Here is a 22,477-nt window from a genome sequence, read left to right as displayed (position 1 = left end):
GATGTCACTACACCTCCCCTGCAGGGCAGAGTGAACCGGCTGCTCGGGGCTGGAGGGAGCCTTTGCTGTGACCTGGGACCTTTCACAGGTAAAGAGCATTTACGTGACCAAAATAACAGAAACCACTTTTCATCTCTTTCAGAAAGAGCTTCCCATGGACTGGTTCGGGCACGGGGTCATGGGAAGAGAGGAGCTGCAGGAGAGCCCACACCAGCCATCCCGAGCCCTGCACCAAAGTACAGCTGAGGGGAGCCCGCGTTTCTGTTCCCTGGAGGTAGAGAATCTAAGAGGAGGAGGAGGGAGCAGCAAGGGCAGGCAGGGAGCCAGCCTGGCCATGGGAGCGCTCCTGGGGCCCGTCCCTGCACACACCTCGGGCCCAATACTGCATCATTGCTTGGCACTGACGTGACAGCAGCGGCGCAGCCGTGTCTCAGCAAGGCTCTGCAGGGGCTCCCAGGAAGGAAACCTCCTGGAGCAGAGCCATGGACAGGACAAACCCTTGTAGTTACCTCGTGCTTCCTCCCAGTCCTGGGCTCCAGCACCAGCACAACCACGGCACTTCCATCCTGCTGCAGTGGCTGCGCCGCCCGAGCGAGGGGAATCCCAGCAGTGGAGCATCCAAAGTGGCCTGTGCCGGCCCAGGCTGGAGGGAGGGAAAAGTGATGCTGAAGGCTGCAGTTCCCAAGTGCTCCCAGGGTGAAATTGCACTTCCCAGGCTCCAAATGGCACCTCCATTGAATTGTAAACAAGCCAAAGGCTCGGCTCTGAAGCCTTCAGGCTCCTTGGATTTTGCCATAGTCAAGCTCCCTCTTCTGTGCAGACACAAAGGCAGGAAAGAAACCCAGTCTGGTGTTTGTCTGAAGAGTCTCCCTGAATCCTAGAGCACCCATGGGGCTGGAAGAAAACAGCTTCACAAGTGTTTCCATTGCTGTCCCAAATCCATTCGTCATCAACATAAAAAAAAAAAAAGGATGAATTAGCAAAAAAGGGGTTTACTTATACAGAGGGGTATTTCTCTGCTAAAAAACTCCCTCAAATATGGAACAGGATAATAAAGTTAAAATGTAAGGTATCTACAGACCCCTCTTCCCCCCAGAAGTAGCCCGGAATCCATGTACACTGTGCCACAGTTACATTCCAAAAAAGGAGGAGTTATTTATTTCTCTTGTCACTCTCCCATGGGATTTTGTTTCCTTAAAAGAGCTGGGAGAAGATGTCCCCTTGGCTCCCAGGACACACGTTCAGGTGTCTGCTTCCTGCTGGGTCTCTGCACCTTCAGTCTATTTTCACTGCGGCGTAGATCTTCCGGACAAACATGTAGGCTGCATAGAAGCCAATGGTGCCAGTGAGGAGCCAGAAGGACAGGACCATGAGGGCCGTGTAGCCGAAGTATAGTAGGGAGGGAATGAACTCAACAATATCCAGCTAAAACAAGAGGAAGAAAGAGGCAAAATCAAGCAGAGGTAACAGTTCTCTCCCCAGACCAGGCAGTGCCCTCTGCAAGGGGACAATGGGAGGAATCCCTCCACTTTGATGGGAACTGAAAAGAGATTCCCTCAAGGCAGGGATTGGGAACACCCAGAGGCACTACAACCCTCTCCCCCCCTCTGGAAGGCCTCTGTCCTTTCCCAAATCCAACAGTCTCCTCTGGTAAGGCTGCACTTTCACACAAGGGGAAGGACAATACCTTGTTCACAAAATAGAAGACCGCATAGATCAGCACGTAGAAGGCAGAGCCTCCAGACACCAGGAAGGTTCTCCACCACCAGCGGTAATCCTGACAGGGCAGAAAGCATCATTACCCCTGAGGCTGCCTTCTGTGCCACTGCCCCAGGGAGCTGGGACCCTTCTGAGGCAGGGAGAACACCCATTTCCTTCAAGGCCAGGTGGGACAGGGCTTGGAGCAAGCTGCTCTAGTGGAAGGTGTCCCTGCCCATGGCAGGGGTTGGAGCTGGAGGAGCTTTAACCCTCCCAACCCAAACCATTCTATGATTCCATGACTCAAAGGAAACCCAGTTTGGGGCTGGGGAGCTATTGTGGCACAGAAGTGTTTCCAAACGGAGAGGACAAAAAGCTGGCAGTGAAGTGAAGATCACAGCTACTGAGGAACACTGCTCACTTGTGGCCATGTGCTTCATTTACTATGTGGAGGGAATAAGACAGTTCCTTTGGGAAGAGATGTCAGCTCAAAACACCCCACACTCCCAGCAGAATTCCTGGGATGAAGCCACAGTTTCCAGCCTAGCAGGTATCAGGTAGCTTCAATTCTCCTTGAAGTTCAGAGATGTTAACAACAACCCCCCTCGGGAGGCCGGGCTGCACCGGCTTCCTATGGAGCAGCAGCACTAACGTGAGCTGAGCGACTGAACCTACAACCACGGAGCTCTCACCTCAGCACAGAGCTGGAAGTACACCATGACAATGCTGATCTGGGAGCACGATACCACCAGGATTATAAACACCAGGAAGAGAAAGCCAAAAAGGTAATAGAACTGGTTCTCCCAGATTGCCTGGAACAAAGACACAGAGGAGGTTTGTTTCCACACTACTGGCATCAAGCAGCAAACATGAGACTAACTCTAGCAGTTAACCCAAGGAAAAACAAGGCCTCGTGGAGCTGCAGGTTTATAAGTTTCACAACATTAGTTCAGAGGAATCTGGTTGCAAAAAGGTGCCCAAAGACAGCTCTGAGGTAAATTGTTCATTCCCTCCATCCCCCAGCAATGGAACAGCAAATTCCTCCCTGTCCATAAGAGCAGCAGCTGGAACAGCTCAGGGAATGCCTCCAGACCAGGACCCCTCCCTGCCATAATGTTACAGCACCTTTCAGCCCTACCATTGTCCTTCACAGCCCCTAGGAGCATCCTGAGACACCTCCAGGTGCCTTCAGCAAGGAAACACTCCAGAGACCCACAGCCCAGCTCTCCCTGAAACAGCCTGGAGGGAACCTGCTGCTGCCCTATTCCAGGGCAGGAACAGCCTGGAGGGAACCTGCTGCTGCCCTGTTCCAGGGCAGGAACAGCCTGGAGAGAACCTGCTGCTGCCCTATTCCAGGGCAGGAACAGCTTGGAGGGAACCTGCTGCTGCCCTGTTCCAGGGCAGGAACAGCCTGGAGAGAACCTGCTGCTGCCCTGTTCCAGGGCAGGAACAGCCTGGAGGGAACCTGCTGCTGCCCTGTTCCAGGGCAGGAACAGCCTGGAGGGAACCTGCTGCTGCCCTGTTCCAGGGCAGGAACAGCCTGGAGGGAACCTGCTGCTGCCCTATTCCAGGGCAGGAACAGCCTGGAGGGAACCTGCTGCTGCCCTGTTCCAGGGCAGGAACAGCCTGGAGGGAACCTGCTGCTGCCCTGTTCCAGGGCAGGAACAGCCTGGACGGAACCTGCTGCTGCCCTATTCCAGGGCAGGAACAGCCTGGAGAGAACCTGCTGCTGCCCTGTTCCAGGGCAGGAACAGCCTGGAGGGAACCTGCTGCTGCCCTGTTCCAGGGCAGGAACAGCCTGGAGAGAACCTGCTGCTGCCCTGTTCCAGGGCAGGAACAGCCTGGAGGGAACCTGCTGCTGCCCTGTTCCAGGGCAGGAACAGCCTGGAGAGAACCTGCTGCTGCCCTATTCCAGGGCAGGAACAGCCTGGAGAGAACCTGCTGCTGCCCTGTTCCAGGGCAGGAACCAGAGACTGATCCAGGGGAAAACCCCTCCCTCCAAAAGCTATGGCACAAAACGGACCCTGAATAGGAGCAGAGAGAGTTAAATGCTTACACTGAAGATGAAGAACAGCTCAATGAACATTGCTCCAAACGGCAGAATTCCAGCCATGAGAATCCTACAGAACAAGAGAAAAAGCTCATGAGCAGCACAATACAACTGTCCGGCCATGACGTGTCCCCTGTGACCACACAGAGCACTGCCAGCAGAAGCTCTGCAGCCCCAGGGCACCAGTTTCACACTGTAACTGGCACAGCTGCTCCACTGTTGAGCACGTACCACTGCCATAGGCACCAGTCCTGGCACGGCTCTGGTTGCTCAAGGAAACCCATTTGCCATCTGGCTGCGCCCAGAGACCAGCAGAAGGCGACATTCAGCAGCACAAGGAGACCGAGGGGAGGAGCCTGAACTCACCAGACGCTGCTTACTCACCCCACGAATTTATTCATGTACCACCTCTGCTCCGGGATCTGCCTGGGAATCTGGTTTGTCCGAACAGGGTTGTCATAGGGCTGTTTGCGAAACCCAAAGTAGTAACCCAGGTAGACCAAGGGCAAGGAGATGCCAAACCACATGCAGAGCAAGGCCACCATGGTCGGGAAAGGCACCTGGAACCACACCAAGAGTCACAACATGAGGCTGAGAACTCAGCCTGCCCTGGAGACTGAAGTTGCCAGCCAGACCAACCCTCTGCTCACCCCCTGCACTGACAGCCACATGTGGGGAGATGTGGTGACACCAAGTGATCCCTGACAGCCCAGCCACCCTCTAGGGTGATCCCTGACAGCCCAGCCACCCACAGGCTCCAGGGTGAAGGTACCCACCGCTCCAGAGGAGTGCTTCCCCCAGATGAAGCAGTTCAGGACGAAGCAGATCCCAAAGACGACGCCGGGATACAGGGTGGCTGTCTGCAAGAGCAACACAGGGTCAGAGAAAGCCCTGATGGAGCAGATGTTTCTCTTTAATGGTCCATTGCTGGGACAAGGCACACACGGAGGAAGCAGCCCTTTTCCTTAGCACTAAGGGGCAGTGGAAGGGCCGCAGGGAGGATCTCAGACAACCCTCCTGCTGTGCTGTAGTACAGGCTCTGGCGTTTGCCCTCTCATGTAAAGCTACAAGGACTCGACCCACCCCACATCCCTGCAGTACAGCCAGGCCGTGCCCAGCTACCCACAGGTATGTGTGGAGCTCACCCACAGATCAGCAGACGTGGATAAACAGCACAGAGCACCACAAGACTCACACAAAAAGCTCCCTTCTTCCATCGATGTCCTTTCAGAGTCCGGTATAAGCGGCCAGCAAAGAACCCTCCAAAAACCCTGCACAGAAACAAGACAGAGAAAATCAGTGCTCATTGCTGGGGAGAAGGGCAGGCAGGACAGCACTGCTGGGGGAAGCAGTGGAAGCACTTACCCCATGAACATGAAGAGGAAGCAGGCTGTAGTCATCAGCGCACCCCGGCTGGAGGGCGACAGCATCCCCAGCATAGCAACAACTGCAGAGGGGAAGAGGACAAAGAACAGCGGCTCTGATGACCGTGTGCTCATCAGCACCTGGAGAACAGGGGCATCCCCACACGCAGACCACAGCTGCCTGGAGCCTGCCTCATTGCCTTTAAGGCACAACACATCCACAGCCTCCAGCACTGGCCAGAGGGAGGAAGCCCCGGCTTTAGCCTCAGTTTCCCCAGGGATCTGAGCAGGTGCAGCTCTGGGGTGGAGTGCACACATGCAGGAGCCTCTCAGCCCACTGTGACCCAGGGTTTGTGTCTTGATTACAGGAAACAGAGACAAAAGATGCCTCAGCTGGGAAATGCCACTGAGAGACTCAGGAATGCCAAGCACAGACCCTGATCCAATGAAGGTGAGCATCAGTGGGAGCTACACACCCCCTCAGGCATTGTTCCCCTTCTGACAGCCACCCCATGCAACTCCTGCCACTCACAGATGACAATCAGGATCATACAGAAGAGCTGAATTCCAGAGCCCAGGAGAGAGCTGAGGATCATAGGATACTGCGGAGGCCTGAAGACATCTCCATGGACAAGTTTCCAACCAGATTCCTCCATCGTATCTTCCTGTAGCAACAACAGGAAAAAGGTTATTCAGGTGTGATATTCCAGTGGAAATTAAGGTCCTACCGCAGCCAGGCTGAGGTTATTTCCCTGTATCTGGTTCTTCTACAGAACTTTATCCCTCTGCTTAAGAAACTTCTTTCCTCTTGAGCTTAGAACACTGAAAACCAGAACTGCCAGTGCCAGGACACACATTTAGGGACCTGCCTGCTGTCATTGCTTAGGTCTGAAGGCACCTGAACCTGAACTGCTGTTGTACACAGACAGCCAGAGGTGTCCTGAGCACACACGACACAACTGTCCCTCCCGTTTCCAGGGCTCCAAGCAAACCAGGGGCAAAGAAAGAGACAAGACATCCAAGTCTTCATCCTAGATCCCTCCTCATCCGTGCTTCCCTCCCTCTCTGCTCCCAGCCCCCGGAACACACACTCACAATGTCATCTTCCTTGTTGTAGTTGGCAATGTCCTTCCGGAGCGTGCGGATGATGATCATGCTGAGAATACCTGAAACAAGCATAAAGTGAGGTTGGCTCAGAGGCTCCTGCATGGCTCTGCTGCTCTCATGATGTGCAGCTACACGGTGCCCACCAACACACAGTTCTGGCTAGAAGAGGAGGTCTCAAGTCATCACCCATCTCCCCAGCCTTCAGAGAGACAGAAACAAACCCCAGGGAGCAGGGGGTGGTATTCCAGCAGGAATGGGGCACTCTGGTTGTTTTTTTTTTCCTTAAATATGGACATGCAAGATGGGCTTTAACCACATTCTGCTCCTTCAACTGCCCTACTCAGAGAGCAGAAGTGGGTAAAACTGTCTGACCCCAGGGGTGATGCCTGAACAGGAGGTTTCATGTGCTGATGGCTGTTTCCTGCCCCTTCTGACCAGGTTCAGACACGGCCACATCCCCTCGAGGCACCTGCAGCTGAGGCTTACAGGAGGCTCCCTGCACACTAATGGCAAAGGCTTCGCCCTCCCCAGTTCTCACTCACCTGAAAGGAAGAAGACGACCACAACGGAGTTAATGATGGAAAACCAGTGGATCTGCACGTCACTCATGGTCAGGTACGTGTCCCAGCGGGAAGCCCATTTGATGTCACTTTCCTGAAAGACCAGCAAAGCCCTTCTCACACCAGCACATTCCCAGTGCCTCCCACCACACCTCAGACAGACGCACGGAGCAGGGCGCAAGCTGCCAGCCAGCTTCTGTTCCTCACCTCCCAGTGGACAGAGTAGGTGAAGAGCAACTGGTTCTCCTTAGAAGGATCTATTTCCTGAGGGGCAGAGCCGGTAGCTTCAGGCAGGGTGCACATACTCTTCTCATCAGCTTTCAAGTCTGCAGGGGAAAACATGGCACACTGGAGATCTGGAGGTCAGCCCATCCCTCTGGACCACCTCCTGCCTGGCCCATCCTCATCCCAGGCACCCATAAGGTGCTCCTTAATTGCTCCAAACAGGGGAAAAACTTCCCTTACCCAAAGTTAGAGTTGGTCAGAAACCAAGATCTAGACAGGGAACAAATCCCCTATTCCACGTGATATGCTGGGAAACAAGACCGGTTCAGCAGAGCCTGCTGCTGCCAGAGGGATGCCACACACTATGAGCAACTTCCCTTCAACACACGTTTCCCATTGAGCTCACACACATAGGAGTGTTTTCCTCCCAGCCTTTAAGTTCAATTTTCCATGGATTCCGTTTCAAGGATCTCTCTCACTGTTGGTACTTCCTTAATAGCAAAGGGGTTTATTTATCCTGTAATTTGGACTCTCTCATTTCTGGGCCTCTGACACATCAGTGGCATTCAGCTCTTGGCCCTACGAGACTTCTCTCCCTTGTGCCCCTCCTGAAGAGCCTCTTACCTTCTAGTTTAATACTTTGGGGAATGACTTCAAAGCGCACAACCCTGTAGGTGTGCTCCTGGTTCTCTTCCACATCCTCTCTGTGGTAGTAAAGGATGAAGGAGAGGTGGTTGTGCAGGTAGAACTGAAAGAGATCAACATTAAATAAAGCGTTAGCACCCCAAGGGAGGAAGGGGGAAGGTTTAGAAAAAACGAGTTCAGAAAGCAGCTTCAGTGAAGGAAACTAAAGACTCCAACTGTTCCCAGATACACTGTGCTACAGGGCAACATCAGGCTAATGCTTTTCAAGGCTAAAGGAACAAGAGGAGTGAACAGAGATGTTGAAAAGGTAACACCTCAACCACCCCAAGCACCAGGGACAATGCTTTGGTCTGCTTCTGGCCTGAAAAACATCACTGTATCTCACATCCCAACCACGTGGCAGCCACCCCCTTCTTCCAGTGAGAGACCTCTCTCTCATCTTCCCACTCTTTATAAGAGCTTCTGGTTGCATGCCCAACTCATACTCCCTGGCAGACTTCTAACACGCCCTGACAGACACCCCAGTCCCCCCCAGGCATCCCTCAGACAGCATCTGGATTCCCTACCTTGTTACCATCCATAAAGCCAAGCCTGTATCCATGCTCAAACTGCACATCCTTCTCCTTCTTCTTCTCCTCTTCCTCACGATTGGAATAGAACTCCAGCCGTGTTGCCACAGGGAGGTTATCGGCAATGCTGAAAACAGAGATTCCAGATGAGACTTGGCCACAGCACCGAGTCCTCACAGACACAGACCCACACTTGAGGTGACTCACAGATGGACATAGTAATCCTCCCTGATCCGCTCGGCCATCAGCTTGCTCTGCTCCACTGTCAGAGTGACCGGTTTGTTGGGGAAGTTGCACAGAACTTCACATTTCTTCTCCACGTTCATGGAGACCTGGAAAGGGGTATTTACAATTCGGTCCCCCCGGAGAACCTCACCTGCAAAACAGGAAAACAAGGGCAGGGTTGGAGACCACCAGGCTTCTCAGCAGGGATCCTGCCCTGGGTGAGCAGTGTAAGCAGGAATGACGGCAGCACGTCCGCTCCGTTAGCACAGATGCAAGGGTGAACTGAAGGACAGTTCATCTGCTGTGTCAGAAGCATCAAGCATTACTTGTGCAGCAGGTTACAAACCCTCCATGAAGAAAGGCATTTCCCCTTTCCACTACAGCGAAATCCCAGCTTGCAAACAGCCAGCACATCATGGATTAGAGGAAGCAGGCTCCCCACAAACAGTTTATTAGAGATGACATTTGCAATTGCTTTTACTCCTGTAAACACCCTCACTCAGCTCATGAACGGCAGCCCACTGACTGCTGGCAACATGCTGTTCAACAGATACATACCCAGGTTCTCAGCCTTGTATGTTATCTTGGTGGGCTGGCAGAAGGGCAGGGAGTAGTACTCGTACGGGAGCTGGGTTCGGGAGCTGGTGAGCTTCACAGCCTGCAGGAAGAACAGAAGGATTATCCCCATGAAAGGACTGAGTTCTCTGTCCCCTCTCAGCACCAGCCAGCAGCTGATACAAGGCACCTCCCATAAAGCTCACTTGAAGCTGTTAAATAATGGAAAAGGAGACAGATGTTCCTGGGAGAGCTCCAACTCCCTTTCCTCTGCACGGTTCCTGGGTGCACATTCTCTACGCTACGGTTTAGTAGCGGTTCATTCACAAAGGAACGCTTGAAGGAAGAAGCACTGGGGATTGGCTTCACAAATTTATGACTCAGTGGAGTCCTAGGAAGCAACAAAAGCCTCAAAAGAGGCTCAGGAGTCACGTTTCCTACACTAAGAAACCAACCAGGTCACGCTGGCTGCAGGGCTCGGGCCTCCTGCAATAGGTTTTATCTCTGGAGCCATCAGATCGGGGAGACAAGGGATGGTGACAAACCCCAGGCATTTCTGGAGAGCTCCCACCAATCGCATGCCACAAGGAAGTGCAGAGACCACGATAGCCAAGGCCACGGCTGCTCTAAGAACAGAAGTGTCTGTATCGCTGCCAAGCTCACTTACTGGAAGAGTGCTGGCAGTCACTGACTCGCCTCATCACTTGAGGCAGCATTTGGCTCCTGAAATCCCTTTGAGAACAGCCATTCCAATGCCCTCTCGGCTGGGAAGCTCCCTGTAGCCACAGGCAAGTCTCTTTTGCTTAAAAATAGCCTATGTCTGGCAGCCTGTGGCCAAAGAGAAAACTCTGCTGTGCTTCCCGTGGGAGCCCCAGCTCAGCATCCCCACAGGGGCTGCATTCTGCTGAGGCGAGGCCACAGCTTCAGAGACATAAATGAAATGGGCTACAAGTTGCTGATGTGTGGAAAGGAAACCTGGCCTCCTCCTGCTCCATCGCTCCCTCCCAGCAACACTGCACAGGACCAGCTCTGCAGCCAGCCAGGCCAGCAAGATCTGCTCAAGGACAAACACCTGCACTTGGAAAGGGTTTATCATGGACTTCACTGGACTTGAAGACACAACATGAGCCAAGCAGAAGAGCAGGAAGAAGAGAGAACTGAAAAGGTCTGATTCAAACCACTTCTTTATCATTCACCTGAAGGTCCAAACTCTACAAGCACTGAGAGGCAGTACAGCGCTGGAGAAAAGCCTCTGAGAAATTCAGTTCACAGCTATGGTGAGAAAGAGAGCTCCCAGACAGAGCCACATCTCGAGGGCTCTGGTGCAGCCACTGAAGGAACTGGGTAGATTTCAGAAGGAAGGAAGAGAATCCTGTTGGGCACTGCAGGGCAAGATGATGACAGCGACCACCGAGCGCTGCTTACTGTGAAAAAGTACCTGCCCCCAGTTTAGAACCAGGATCCCCACATTTGACTTCCTAGTCCCACTTATCTGCTGTGATATAAAGAAGAAAACACAAGAAAACCCAGAAGAGGCAGACTAACAGTTCCATCCGAGTTCATCCTACCTTAATTTCTACAGGGTCGTTGCGGTGGAAGTTGATAGGAGCCACCCCAGGTACATAGAAGGAGTCTGTACTGTGCAGGAACAGCAGGAGCAGTGTGTACCTCAGCCTTTCCTGCGAGAGGAGAAGAAACATCATCACAACAGAAACATGGAAGAACACCAGAGACGGGCAATGGCACCGAACGTGTCCACCCCAGGGCTGGGAAGGCTGCACTCAGGTGATCAAACACAAACTGAATTCAGAAGAGCTATCCTTGACTTGTTTTGTGACTCCCATCGAGTCCCTTTCTGCTCTCTGCCTCTTCATCTGAATTAGGAAAACACTGGCTTTGCTCAGCCACTTCTCTGTACCCCGCTCCATCCAGCGGGCTGTCAGCTGCGTGTTCCACTCTCCCCCAGCCAACACCCCTGTGTCAGGGTCCAGGGGTTGCCAGAGAAGGGGGGCACAGCCCTGGGGCTGGATTTCTGTCAGCCCTGCACATCAGGAGTTAATGCAGGGTAAGCTCTGACAGCAAGATAATCACTCGCTGCACCCACAGGATGGTCACATCACTGCTCCCCTCTTCTTCCCTCTCCCCTCCAGGCTAGAGCACAGCTCAGTAACATGACAAAACAAAATGAGCTCCCACCCCTTTGTCAGGGTCAGGTGGAAGGTTCAATTCCATGAGGGCTCCAACCCAAATCAGGCCCCGTACACCAGCAGCAGCAAACCCAGTCCCAGACTTTGCTGCTTCCTTGGTCCCTCCCATCACCAGAGGTGACCAGCCCCCTCCAGCACGGTGGGAAAGCTGTGAGATGAAAATCAAGCTTTAGAGTATTAGACAGCAGCACCCTGGCTGGGTTCAAGCACCAGCCCTGCTGTAATCTCACTGTATTACAGGCTCCAGCCCAGCCTCTTGACCCCCCTGTGGGTACGGCACCACTGGATAACCACAGAAACCCGGGGTCTGAGTTGGGATGCCTCCTGAGCTCATGCTGCAGCCACAGTAAACCCAACTGCTGCCTTCCCCAGCAGCTCCGTGACCCACTGCCCTCCCACCGACAAGCAGGGACTCGGTAATCAGGCCTGGAAGACAAATATAGACGGGAAAGGGAGAGGAATCAGCCTGAGGAAGTGAGGCTGGAACCAGACCGAGCCACCTCCACCAGCCTGGTGCCTCCTCTGGCTCAGCTCTACCCTCCCACCAATAGACACAGTCTGGGCAGGCCGGGAGGGAAGTAAACCTGAGGCTGGCTCGGAAGTAAACCTGAGGCTGGCTCATGGATACAAGCTGGATACCACAGGGAGCAGAGAGGAAAGCACGGAGCTCCAGGATCCCAGCAGCCGCCCGCAGAGCCTGTCCCAAATGGATCCTCTGTGTTTATTGCCCCACAGCCCCTTCCTCTTCATCACATTCCCTTTGCCTTATTCTGAGCCTGGTAAGGTACATTTGGCCCAGACACCAGCAAGGGTCAACAGAGTATCCAGAATTAACTGCAACGGAGCAGGATGAAAGGAAAAGTCATGAATATCAGGGGGTTAAAATGTAAAACGTACCCAAGATGCAAACACGAGGCACCTCCAGAAATGGGTTAGTACTAAATCATAGAATCATGATCAGATCTGTTTTCTGACCAGGGAGGTTTTCAGATCTCTTCTAAGCACCTCTTAATGGAATCGGAACCAGCAGAAAGCTTCCTCTGGAAAGCAGGTGGGCAGCACTCTTTCAAATTGCTTGGACTTCAGTCCCGCTCTGCCTCGGAACACTGTGGAGCTGTTCTCTGTGCTCCACTATGCTTTGCCTTCTCCCATCTGGTAAAAGGGGACCCTGTGAGGCTCTGACCAAGCAGGACAAGGCTTGGTGCCCAGGGCAGGTGCAGCACGGGAAGGACACCACACTCCTGCCCTCCATCACACTCCAGAGCAGCCACTGACCTGTAGCTCCCTTTGTCACTGAAGTGCCAGGCATCCAGCGCAGCACCCAATAAAACCCAAACCACACCAGTGCCACCCGTGCACTAAGAGCCTGTGGGCGACAAGAGCAGGCCAGAACTGGGGAGGTGCTCAGGAGACCTGCAGGCACGGGGAAGATGAGATTTCTGATGAGCTCTGGCAGCAATGAGGCTCCTCGCATGCAGATGACGATGACTCAGGCAACACCCGGCAACAGAAAAGCCATGAGGGGGACCATGGAAAGCCTTGCCAGGAAAACACATTCGGTAGCAAGAGACGGGAATGGTGCTGCTGTGCAACAGGTGGGCAGCTCGGGAAGTGGGATGTGAAGGAAATGGCCAGTGCAGGTTCCTAAACCACAGCTCACAGCCCAAGGTGAAGCCAGGGCCCCTCCTTCTCAGGCTCTTTGCTTTCATACGGACTGACACATTTCATCTTCTCCAGATGAAGGCAGGAGCTCAGCAAGGACAGCACAGCCCAATGCCAAAACACCTGCACAGCTCCCGGGCCTGGCCGGGCCATCAGCCCAGCTGGGGGATGCTGCAGGCCAAGTTATCCCCCCTGCAAGGTCACAACTTACGGGGCAGAGCCCTGCTTCTGTTCAGTCACAGAGCCCTGCTGCGGCTCCGACCCCAGCAGATGGGAGGCACCTTTGTGGCCTTCACCAACTGCTTCTACCCCAGAACACCCCCAGGAGGCTCACAGCTGAGGGAATCGGAACACCAAACGTGCACAACTCTAGAGCACACAAACCCCACTGCACGGGGACACCACCATAGGGACTGACTAAGCCTGATGATTTTACCAGATGAGCAAATGTAGTCACAAGCTTGCAAGAGACCCTTCCTTAGGAGAAAAGGAGCTGAATGAGAGCAGTGACTGCAGAAGCAGGATCAACCCCTCCTGCATCAGCTGCTCTCCCCCTTGGCACACACCATGTCACATGCAGCCTCTGAGGGCAGCAACAACCACCCTGGTGTTTGTGGGGTCTCTCGGGGGGGGACTCTGAAATTGATTTCTGTGATTACCTTTGGCACTTGGCTCTCCGAATAAGTTAACTCCACCCTTCCTTGCAGCCATTCTACAGGCAGGGACACCTTCCACTGGAGCAGCTTGCTCCAAGCCCCTGTGTCCAACCTGGCCTTGAACACTGCCAGGGATGGGGCAGCCACAGCTTCTCTGGGCACTTACCAGGAGCTTTTCCTGTGGTGACAGAAAGGGAGGAGACACAACCCACAACTGGGAAACAAAGGACCCACAGGTAACAGAGCAAACTGGAGCTCTCTCCCCGCTGTGTACCATCCATTCTACTGTCAGGCACACCAAGAGGACACACACAGCGCTAATGGCACCTGCTCTGCACCCCCTGAGGACCAGCCCAGTGCTCACCCCCTTTCCCCAGCGCTGCCTCCTCAGATGCTCTCAACAACTGCTTGGACAAGCTCATCTTTCTTGTGCCTCTCCCTGCTCACCCCTGCACCCAGAGGAGTCCCTGAAAGCCTCTGAAAGGAGACAAGTGCTGCATTCACATTGATTTCAGAGAGCTCCTTTGACGCCTGGAGAGCTGGCAGCAGCCTTCTCTGCTGCCACAACAGGGAAGGCCTCAGGGAAGTTCTCAGCAGGACCATCCCCAGCCCGCTCAGGCTCTTCCCTCCTCCCTGCCTGGGAGAAAGCCACTGGAGTCTGAAGGTGCTTGAAGCAGAACGAATGAAAACCTCCGCTCTTCCAACCTCCCTTGCAGTTTCTGCCAATCTTTATGCTGCCTCACATCCCCTACCCCAGCCAGCAGCGACCCTTGCATCAGCACACATCCTTTCCTCATGTGGCTATTCCACAACACGACATTAAGGACACATCCTTCTGTGAAAGCAAGGAGGGAAATCCATTTGTCTGCAAAACTTCAGAGAGAAAATTAACATCTCAGAGCTCATTTCCTCCTCCGTGAGGTTGCACCGATGCTCTCCTACCTCAGCAAATCCCCATGGGAAACATTTCCAGCTCCCCAAGGACTCGGAATAACTCAGTCATAGTAATTGAGACGTGGGGAGGCGAAGCAGCTGCTGTCACTGCCGAACGCTTGTTAAAACCGCACAGAACACAGCAGCCCTTTGCCTGGCGCCAGCACCCGGTGCAAGCCAACGCTCCCCTTGCAGAGAACCGCACGGGAGCGGAACCCGGCCCGGTGCTGCCGGGTGCTCGGGGCAGCCAACAGCGCCCGAAGTCCCCGCCCCCGCCCCCGGTCCCTCCTGCCCGGACAGCGCCGTGAGCGGAGCACCCGGAGCCGGTTCTGCCGCCGCGGGGCCAGGCAGGGCTGAGCCGGGCCCCGCTCCGCCCCTGCCCTCCCCCGGTGCCACCGCCGGCCGGGCCGCCGGGACACCCCCAGGAGAGGCGCGATCGCTGCACGGCCCCGGGCGGACGAGGGAGCGCTCCGCGGGCCGGGCCCGGCGCAGCCCGCGGGGCCGGGCGGGACGAGGCGCGGGGCCGGGGGGGGCTGCGGACCTGGAACCGCGTCCTCCGCCGCCAGGGGCCCGCCCGGCCCGGAGCCCCCGCGCCCAGCGGGCCCCAGCGGACACGGGCCCGGCCCGGGCCGCCGCACTCACCATCGCCGCCGACGCCGCCATCTTGGATCCACGTGTCGGGATGCACGTGACGTCAGCGGAAGTCAGCCGCGGGGCTCATCGCCATGGCGACAGCGGCCGCGCCGGGCCGGGCCTAGCGCCGGAGCTCCGGGGGCCGGGCCGGGCCCAGCGCTGCCGCCGGCCGGGGCCACAGTTCCGGTGCCCGGCGGGACCGGCCCTGAGGTCAGGGGAGCAGCGCCACCATCTTTGCTGAGGGCAGCGGCCTTCGCGAGCAGCGCGGCCACGACGCCGCGGGCGCCATGTCCGGTGCGGGCACTGCGGCTGCGGGGCTTTGGGGCGGCACCGACCCCGCTGTCCCGCTCCCAGCGGTGCTGAGGGCTCTGGCACGGCCGGAAAGGCCGCAGGGTGAGGGCTGCATTGATCACTACTTTATTGGTTACAGAAAGCAGCTCCCAAGTGGGCACTAAAGCTCAGAAGCACCGGACTTTGCCTCTGTAGAAGGAGAACGTAATGGCAGGAAGGGCCCTGCTGGAAGGCGTGCGGGGCGGTCCCGTAGAAACCAAGTGCTGCTTCTTCCCTTTCCCCAGATAACGCGTTATTAAATGACATACAGAGTGCAAGGGGGGCCCGGCCCGGTGCTGAGGCTGCGAAGCTCTGGCCGATGTTAAATCAGAACTGGGAGCGGAGCAAAGCTCCATCTGGGTTCATCTGCACCATCGCTGCCTCCCTCCTGCTGCCCTGTGCAGAGCGGGCACCATGAGCAGCCCCCCAGGAGCGAGCTGGGGCAACACATCCCATGGGAACCCAGTGGGATGCCCCTGGCGCACAGGGACCAGGGGCTATGGGTGCTGAACTGCACACCCGGAGCGTAGCAGCAATGCACAGGGCCAGTGCAGCTGAAGTACCTACTGCTAATAATAACAATCTGTGTTTGTCTCTTTGCAGCTGGAACAGGCCCAGTCTTGGCCCTCCTCGGGTGATGCCACTGGTGCAGGCACCCACTGTCCAGCCCGTGCTTCCCGGAGCAGCGGCACTGAGGCCACTCAGGCACGTGTGAAAGGCACAAGGTGCATGCCTGGGTCACATCTCCCTTCATCCAGCTTCCTCCTGCCCCGCTTCCAGCCCAGCCTCAGCAGGAAGGCTCCAGCTCCTGGGCCGGGCGGGCAGGGGAAGGTGGGAGCAGGCAGATCACAAGTGGGATGGGAAGAGCAGGGAGCCTGTGTTCACTGCCACCAGTACAGCGTGCATAGTGCCAGGTATCCCCTGCCTTCCCCAGGCTCCCTGCATTACAGCTGCTGCTGATACTGGCTCTCTGTGGCAGTGAAGAAATCCTCCAGAATGCTCTGCACGTACTCGAAGGTGGGCCGGTCCTCAGGTTTGGCTCTCCAGCACCTCATCATAACATCATAGAGCTCCTCGGGGCAGTTCTCGGTGCGGGGCATCCGGTACCCGTGCTCCAGCGCCCTGATCACCTCCACGCTCGTCATCCCTGAAGGAACGGGACCGGTTGGTGAATGGGGCATGATTTAGCACTGCTTGCTTTAAAAGGCAATAAAACCCCCAAACCACCCTTTGGGTAGTGGCACTAGGAAGAAAAAGGACAGGTTAGGGGGTAGGGAAGGGGGATCTGCAGCTCCTGGTCAGGGAACTATGCAGATAACCGTGGTGCCGAGTGCGCTGTGGCACGCAGGTTTGTACCCACTTGAGCGAATCAGGTGGGAATTCTAAGAGTTATATATAAATTTAACAAATAAAGGCTATGCTTCTCCATCTGCTGAGCCTTAAATGAGCCATTCCTTCCACTAATGTCCCAAACAGCCCTTCCTGCCACCCCAGAGCCAGCAGTCTGTTTGTGGCAGCATTTACTTGTCTTGTACAGAACCATTTCCCCCGAAGGAAGGTACCTGGGTAGGGCACGCGCCCGTAGGTGATGATCTCGGTCAGGAGGATCCCGAAGGACCAAACATCTGACTTTATAGTGAAAGAGCCGTAGTTGATGGCTTCTGGCGCAGTCCATTTGATGGGAAACTTGGCACCTGACAAAGAGATCCCATGGGAAACATGAGCTGTAACCCAACTGCTGAGGAACTGGTGGGGAAATATGGGGAACAAGAACCAAACAAACAAGAGGAAGATGTGGAGTGATGCAAATGAGGAGCTTCCCTCTTCGGCCCGGTTACACAGCGCGTCCCCAAGGGGCCTTGCACCGAGGTGACACCTTGGGGAGTGACTTCAAGGGGATCCCACAACCCCTCAGCACCCAGAGGGCGGCCAGGCCCCCCCGCACCTTCCCGTGCTGTGTACTCATCGTCCTCGATGACCCGCGCCAGCCCGAAGTCCGCGATCTTGCAGAGCAGCGCCGCTGACACCAGCACGTTGGCAGCTCGCAGGTCGCGGTGGATGTAGTTCCTCTTCTCGATGTAAGCCATCCCTTCTGCAATCTGCACAAAGGGGGAACACAACATGCAAAGGGGCCTTGAACTGACACAGCCCCCTCCGCCCGGGGGTTACCGGGAAGGGAAGGAGTTTGGCTGCCTGTGGGCAGTGCTGGTGGAGGGGTGAAAGGAACCGAGTGGCAGCAGGGGCTGACCCTGCTGCGTGGGACTTGTTCTCTGTTCAGGGAAGGGGTCAGGCTCCGGGTGACCGGCCCAGCACCACCCTGCAGCAGAAAAGCAGCAAGAAGGGGCACCCGCGCTCATGAGCACGTCTGTGGATGCTGCAGGACAAGGTGCAACTGCTTCATCCCTGGCTATGCAGATGAGGGGTCAGTCAGCCTCTGCTCAGAGACAACGCGAGACCAGCCTCTAAACACAAAAACTTGAGGGGAGCAGGGAGTGATTCCCTCCCTACACCAAGGGAACAGCAAATGGACCTGAATCAGCAGCACTGCAGAGCCTCCAGGGTGAGGGCAGGAGAGCACGGTGCTGGGTCTCTCAAGGAGGGTGGGGAGCCCTGATCCATGCAGAGATGACCCTGTTTGTGCCAAATAATCCCATACCTGGATGCTACCAGCATCCGTGAGCGGAAGGGGCTGGAGCAGACAGGGGGAACCCCTCCCCATCCCCATCCCGCCTGCCCAGGGTAAGGTGCAGCAGCTCCGAGCCCCCCCCCCCAAAGCACAGCAGAAGCAGGCGCTGCAGGAGCAGGATTGTTTCCATGAGCACAGACACTGCTGCGCTCGCAGTGACTCAGCCCCAGCACAAGCCTGGGTGCCAGCCCTGCTGCCTGCACATGGCAGCTCTTCAGCCTGTGCTCTCGGGGCAGGGATGGGCTGTCTGCAGGAGCCAGCTTCCTGGGAGCAGATGGTGCAAGAGTGCAGGGCTCAGTGCAGCCCTGGCACAGCCACCCCACAGGCAGGGACCTGGGCTAAGCCCCCAGGGCCTGAGCTCCTGGCCCTGCTTCCCTATTGTGCTCAGGACCCTCCATGAGCTCTCTCACAGCAGCACCGAGCTTAGCTCAAAGGGTCCCTGGGTTTGGCTGGCGCCTGGGGACGCTGCAGAAGCAGCAGGGCCAGGACAGGGGTTGTGCACATGGAGCTGGATGGGCAGCCCTGAAACCAGCTCCTGAAAACATCCCTGCTCTGGAGTTCCCTGGGGTCCTCCTGCCTCCCGCAGCCCCTGACAGCCCTTCGGCAGGGTGCTGATTGTGAGCACCCACAGCCGTCCCGGAGGCATTCCTGTGGGATCACACAACACGTTCCTTCTGGAAACCATGCCCAGGCACCGTGAACACAGCAGCACCGCGCTGCAGTTCTGCTGCTAAACCACAGAGCTGCAGGCGCAGCTGAGCCCTGCCCGGGGCACGGTGAGGGTGGCCCTGGGTGGCTCTGCTGCCCGCAGGGGGCAGGTCGCAGGTAACCATCAGAGCAGCAGGGGATGCTGAGCCGGCAGCCGGGTCCTCCCCGCCCCGGTGTTGCCTGGTCCAAGCAGGCTCTGCCCAACCCCAGCGGAGACCTTGGGCTCCTCTCTCGCCGTTCCCAGGGGCAGGTCTGCGCCCTCCTCACCTGGGCGGAGAAGTCGATGAGCTTCGGGAGCGGCTGCCTGTGCCCCTCGCTGCTCTTCAGGAAATCCAGGAGGCTCCCTGTGGAGGCGGCAGAGAGCGGCTCAGGGCCCCGGGAGCCGAGCACGACGCGGGCACTCGGGATGCACACCTGAGCCCCCATCCCCGTGCCCTGGGCTGGGAAGAGCGGCAGCACCGCTGCAGGTGCCCTCCGTGTCTGTCCCATCCCCATCCCTCCATCGCACAGGGCTGTCCCTGCATCCCCCCATCCAGCACCCTCAGATGTGCCGTGGCAGGAGCTGGACCCACTCCCAGTGTCCCAGGAGCCAGCACAGAGCCCGTGGCTGACCCCAGGGGTACAGGAGGGGCCGGTTACTGCTGCGCCATCCCTGGGTACCACCAGTGACCGCGCAGGGACGCGGGCATCACCTTTCTCCATGAACTCGGTGATGATGTAGATGGGCTCCTCCCTGGTGACCACCGCGTGCAGCCTCACCAGCTTGTCGTGCTGCAGTGTCTTCATCAGGCTGGCCTCCTCCAGGAAGGCATCCGCAGACATGCTGCCCGGCTTCATCGTCTTCACCGCCACCTTGGTGTGCTTGTTGTAGGTAGCTGGGAGACGCACAACAGACCATTCCCAGTGCCCAGGCGCTGGATTCTGGAGCCCAGAGCTGTCCCCATGGCCCCAGCCTCAAGTAGTCCCTGTATTAAGGCCAGGGCCACCTCCTCTTCCCTGTGCTCCTCCTGCAAGTCCTCCCCTCCCTGCCTCCTCCACCCCACCACCTCCTCTCCCATCCCTCACCCTTTATCCCTCCCCACCACCCTCACCTTCCTCCCGGCTGCCCCCCCGACTCTCACCCATCCACACTTCTCCGAACTGCCCGGCTCCCAGCTTCCTCTCCAGCCTCAGCGACTCCCGAGGGATCTCCCAGGCATCTTTCTCCCAGGGTTTCTGGGGTCTGGGCACGCAGCAGGGGTAGGTGAGCTTCTGGCACAGCCCATCGCTCTGCCCTGTGGGGAGCAGCCACAGCCATCAGCTGGTGCCTCTCACAGGGTGCTTCATACTTGGAGCCCACTGCAGCCTCCCTGGCCACAGGGCACGTCCTGGCACCATGCACCACGCTGCAAGTCCTGAGGACACATTGGACACCAGCCACTGCAGCCTGGCCCCGACAGCACCGCTCTGCCCTGCCCTGTGCTGGTGGTCAGAGCCCAGGCTGGGGCGTCCTGGGCACTGGGCATTCGGGGACACAACACCCCCAGATGTGACAGCCAGCAAAAGCCAGCCCCCTGGTCCAGTGCCCACTGCACATCCTGGATGGAACCACAGCAGGAGCCCAGCGGTGATGGGCAGGAGCCCCATGGTCTCTGAGTGCCCCTGGCTGCCCCACAGCCGCCCAGGGGCACAGCCCCATCTGGGATGCAGGATCCAGGCACCCCAGGGCTCACCTCTGTAGTACTGGACCAGCTCCTGCAGGGTGTCAAAGCTGCTGCGTGCGGAGACGTAGAAGCCGCCAGTGTCCAGTGTCCGGATCTTGTAATGCTTCACCGCGTCGTCCCCGTCCCGCACTGACAGCGAGTAGCAGCCTGTCCGGGGAGGGTGAGGGCATCGCATCCCTGTGCCACCCATCCCGCGCGATGCCATCACCCAGCGGAGCCAGCGCCGTGGGCACCCTCCAGACCTTTGCTTGTCTCGCTGTCCCGTATCATGAAGGATCCGATCACGTTCCCGGGACCAAGGAGCTGCCGCTCCGCATCCTTCCGGCTGATGCCCTTGAAAAACCACCTGCAGAAAGGAACGAACCAGGGAATGAGGCTGGGGAGCTGAGGCTGGCGTGGGGCAGGGCTGGGAGCAGCCACAGCGGGGGACCGTGGCACCGGGATGTGCCACCGAGGGCCGGACTCACTCCTCTGTCTCCAGCGAGTCAGCTCGGGCAACGTAGTTGCTGGGGATGAAGCCTTCGTGCCCCGTCACCAGCGACCGCGCTCGCCACCACTCCCCTGACCTGCGGCAGGCACAGCACTGGGTGATCCCATGGCACTGGGTGACCCCATGGCACTGGGTGACCCCATGGCACTGGGTGACCCCATGGCACTGGGCACTGCTGGCAGCTCCAGGGCAAATTCCGTAAGGAGACCCCACCCCAGCAGGGCCGCGAGCCCCTCGGGAGCCCTGGCAGCACTTACTGCTCCAGCACCTTCAGCCGCTCCCCTTTCTGGAAGCTCAGGTCCCCGGCATGCATCGCCTCGTAGTCATAGAGCGCCAGCACCACAGCGTCCCCCGAGCCTGCAGCGAGGGAGCTCCCTGGGCACCTTGCTGGGGTGGGACGGGGGGGACCCATCCCTGCCATGGACACCCAGGACACCGGGCAGGACCCCCGCAGCACCCAGCGCCTCCGGCTTCACCGTGCCACGGTCACGTCTGGCCCTTAAGGAAGCCCAGAGCTCCCATCCTGCCTGGACCGGCAGCGCTGGACCCAGGTTGGAGAGGACCTGACACGCACCCACCTTCACCCCCACCCCAGACCTACCATCCTCGGGAGGGGGCACGGCCGCGCTGGGGACGTGATTGCTCTGGAAAGTGGGAATAAAGCAGAGAGTGACATTGTAGGGGCAGAGATTCGTACCCCAGGGGGGTCTCAGTCCCTAGAAGCAGGCTGAAGGGGGCACCCGAGGGGCAGCACCAGCACCACCAGCGCACCAATGCGCCAGCACCTCTGTCCCACCTCCCAGCACCTTCTTTTTCCTCTCCCTTTCTCCATGATTCCTTAATTCCCACCAGGATCACTCTGTGCTTTGCTCCAGCATGGACGAGGCTCCCATCCCACGGCCAAGCCCCTGCTGGCACCCGCATCCAGCCCCTCTCTTGGTGCTGGGAGCTCTGGTGGGAAGTGGGGCTGAGCCCCACAACGGCTCAGCCCTGTGCCCCCAGCTCACCCAGTGGCTCCCACTCACCCTCCTGTTGGTGGCCGTGGGGTCCCTCACGTAGTGGCCCTGCTGGAGGCTGGGGCTGGGTTCAGGGTCGGTTTTCATCTTCTCTTGGACACCAGCTTCCTTTGACTTCAGGCAACCCATCCTGGAGCCTGGGGAGGGGAAGTGAGGCCGTTGCGACAGAGGTGAAAGCCCCACTCCACCCCCAGCTATGGGGCGCATGGCATGGGGCTGTGGTGCCGCATTGCCACGGGCAGGGAGGGCTCTGCTCCCACCAGGGAGCCGGGGGGGCAGCATGTGGAGGGGAAAAGGAACCTCCCTGTGCAGAGAAAGGAGAAGCCACAGGAGGCAAGGTTTGGGCAGGTGACAGCGGCTGCCATGGGGCAGCTTCACAGCCCTTCCCCAGCCAGGGATGCAGGCACTGAGCACCACGGGGGCCGAGAGCCGCTTGGTTTGTTCTGCAGAGCGGG

General features: G+C 57.5%; 2 protein-coding genes across 3 annotated transcripts; both read right to left on the bottom strand.

Annotated features, from left to right (window-relative positions):
• Positions 1–972: 972 nt before the first annotated feature.
• On the bottom strand, positions 973–15,164 carry TM9SF4 (transmembrane 9 superfamily member 4). Its single transcript, XM_057432246.1, has 18 exons — positions 15,099–15,164; positions 10,567–10,677; positions 9,002–9,101; positions 8,426–8,594; positions 8,216–8,345; positions 7,629–7,752; positions 6,987–7,105; positions 6,762–6,873; positions 6,208–6,278; positions 5,645–5,777; positions 5,114–5,195; positions 4,944–5,019; positions 4,525–4,608; positions 4,133–4,308; positions 3,755–3,818; positions 2,391–2,510; positions 1,688–1,777; positions 973–1,425 (listed from the first exon to the last, which is right to left on the bottom strand). The coding sequence occupies exons 1-18, from the start codon at positions 15,117–15,119 to the stop codon at positions 1,276–1,278; spliced, it is 1,932 nt and encodes a 643-aa protein (XP_057288229.1). The 5' UTR covers positions 15,120–15,164; the 3' UTR covers positions 973–1,275.
• Positions 15,165–16,078: 914 nt separating this feature from the next.
• Positions 16,079–22,270, bottom strand: HCK (HCK proto-oncogene, Src family tyrosine kinase). 2 transcript variants are annotated; one of them, XM_057432256.1, is made up of 12 exons: positions 22,032–22,270; positions 21,608–21,650; positions 21,264–21,393; positions 20,984–21,082; positions 20,759–20,862; positions 20,526–20,663; positions 19,935–20,087; positions 19,506–19,688; positions 19,081–19,157; positions 17,365–17,518; positions 16,982–17,113; positions 16,079–16,566 (listed from the first exon to the last, which is right to left on the bottom strand). In XM_057432256.1, exons 1-12 carry the CDS (start codon positions 22,227–22,229, stop codon positions 16,364–16,366), a joined length of 1,614 nt encoding a protein of 537 aa, XP_057288239.1. In that variant the 5' UTR covers positions 22,230–22,270; the 3' UTR covers positions 16,079–16,363. The 2 variants fall into 2 exon arrangements, with proteins under 2 accessions (XP_057288239.1, XP_057288238.1); XM_057432255.1 differs by lacking the exon at positions 21,608–21,650 and having other exon boundaries at positions 16,082–16,566; positions 21,264–21,363; positions 22,032–22,266.
• Positions 22,271–22,477: the final 207 nt, after the last annotated feature.

This window comes from Pezoporus wallicus, unplaced genomic scaffold (genome assembly GCF_028554395.1).
Source record: "Pezoporus wallicus isolate ANWC-B61680 ecotype Strahan unplaced genomic scaffold, APGP_CSIRO_Pwel_v1 contig_12500, whole genome shotgun sequence".
Classification (NCBI taxonomy): domain Eukaryota; kingdom Metazoa; phylum Chordata; class Aves; order Psittaciformes; family Psittacidae; genus Pezoporus; species Pezoporus wallicus.
This window is presented reverse-complemented; position numbering and strand designations above follow the sequence as displayed.

Excerpts from the sequence above, each read along its gene's own strand:
- TM9SF4 (XM_057432246.1), bottom strand. The coding sequence starts at position 15,119 with ATGGCGGCGTCGGCGGCGATG. Across the intron at positions 8,346-8,425 it reads GAGGATTACTATGTCCATCT|CATTGCCGATAACCTCCCTG; the intron begins GTGAGTCACCTC and ends CTCTGTTTTCAG. Across the intron at positions 1,426-1,687 it reads TCTTCTATTTTGTGAACAAG|CTGGATATTGTTGAGTTCAT; the intron begins GTATTGTCCTTC and ends CTCTTGTTTTAG.
- HCK (XM_057432256.1), bottom strand. The coding sequence starts at position 22,229 with ATGCGCCCCATAGCTGGGGGTGGAGTGGGGCTTTCACCTCTGTCGCAA. Across the intron at positions 19,158-19,505 it reads CACCGAGTTCATGGAGAAAG|GGAGCCTCCTGGATTTCCTG; the intron begins GTGATGCCCGCG and ends CCGCCTCCACAG. Across the intron at positions 17,519-19,080 it reads TCATCGACTTCTCCGCCCAG|ATTGCAGAAGGGATGGCTTA; the intron begins GTGAGGAGGGCG and ends CCCTTTGTGCAG.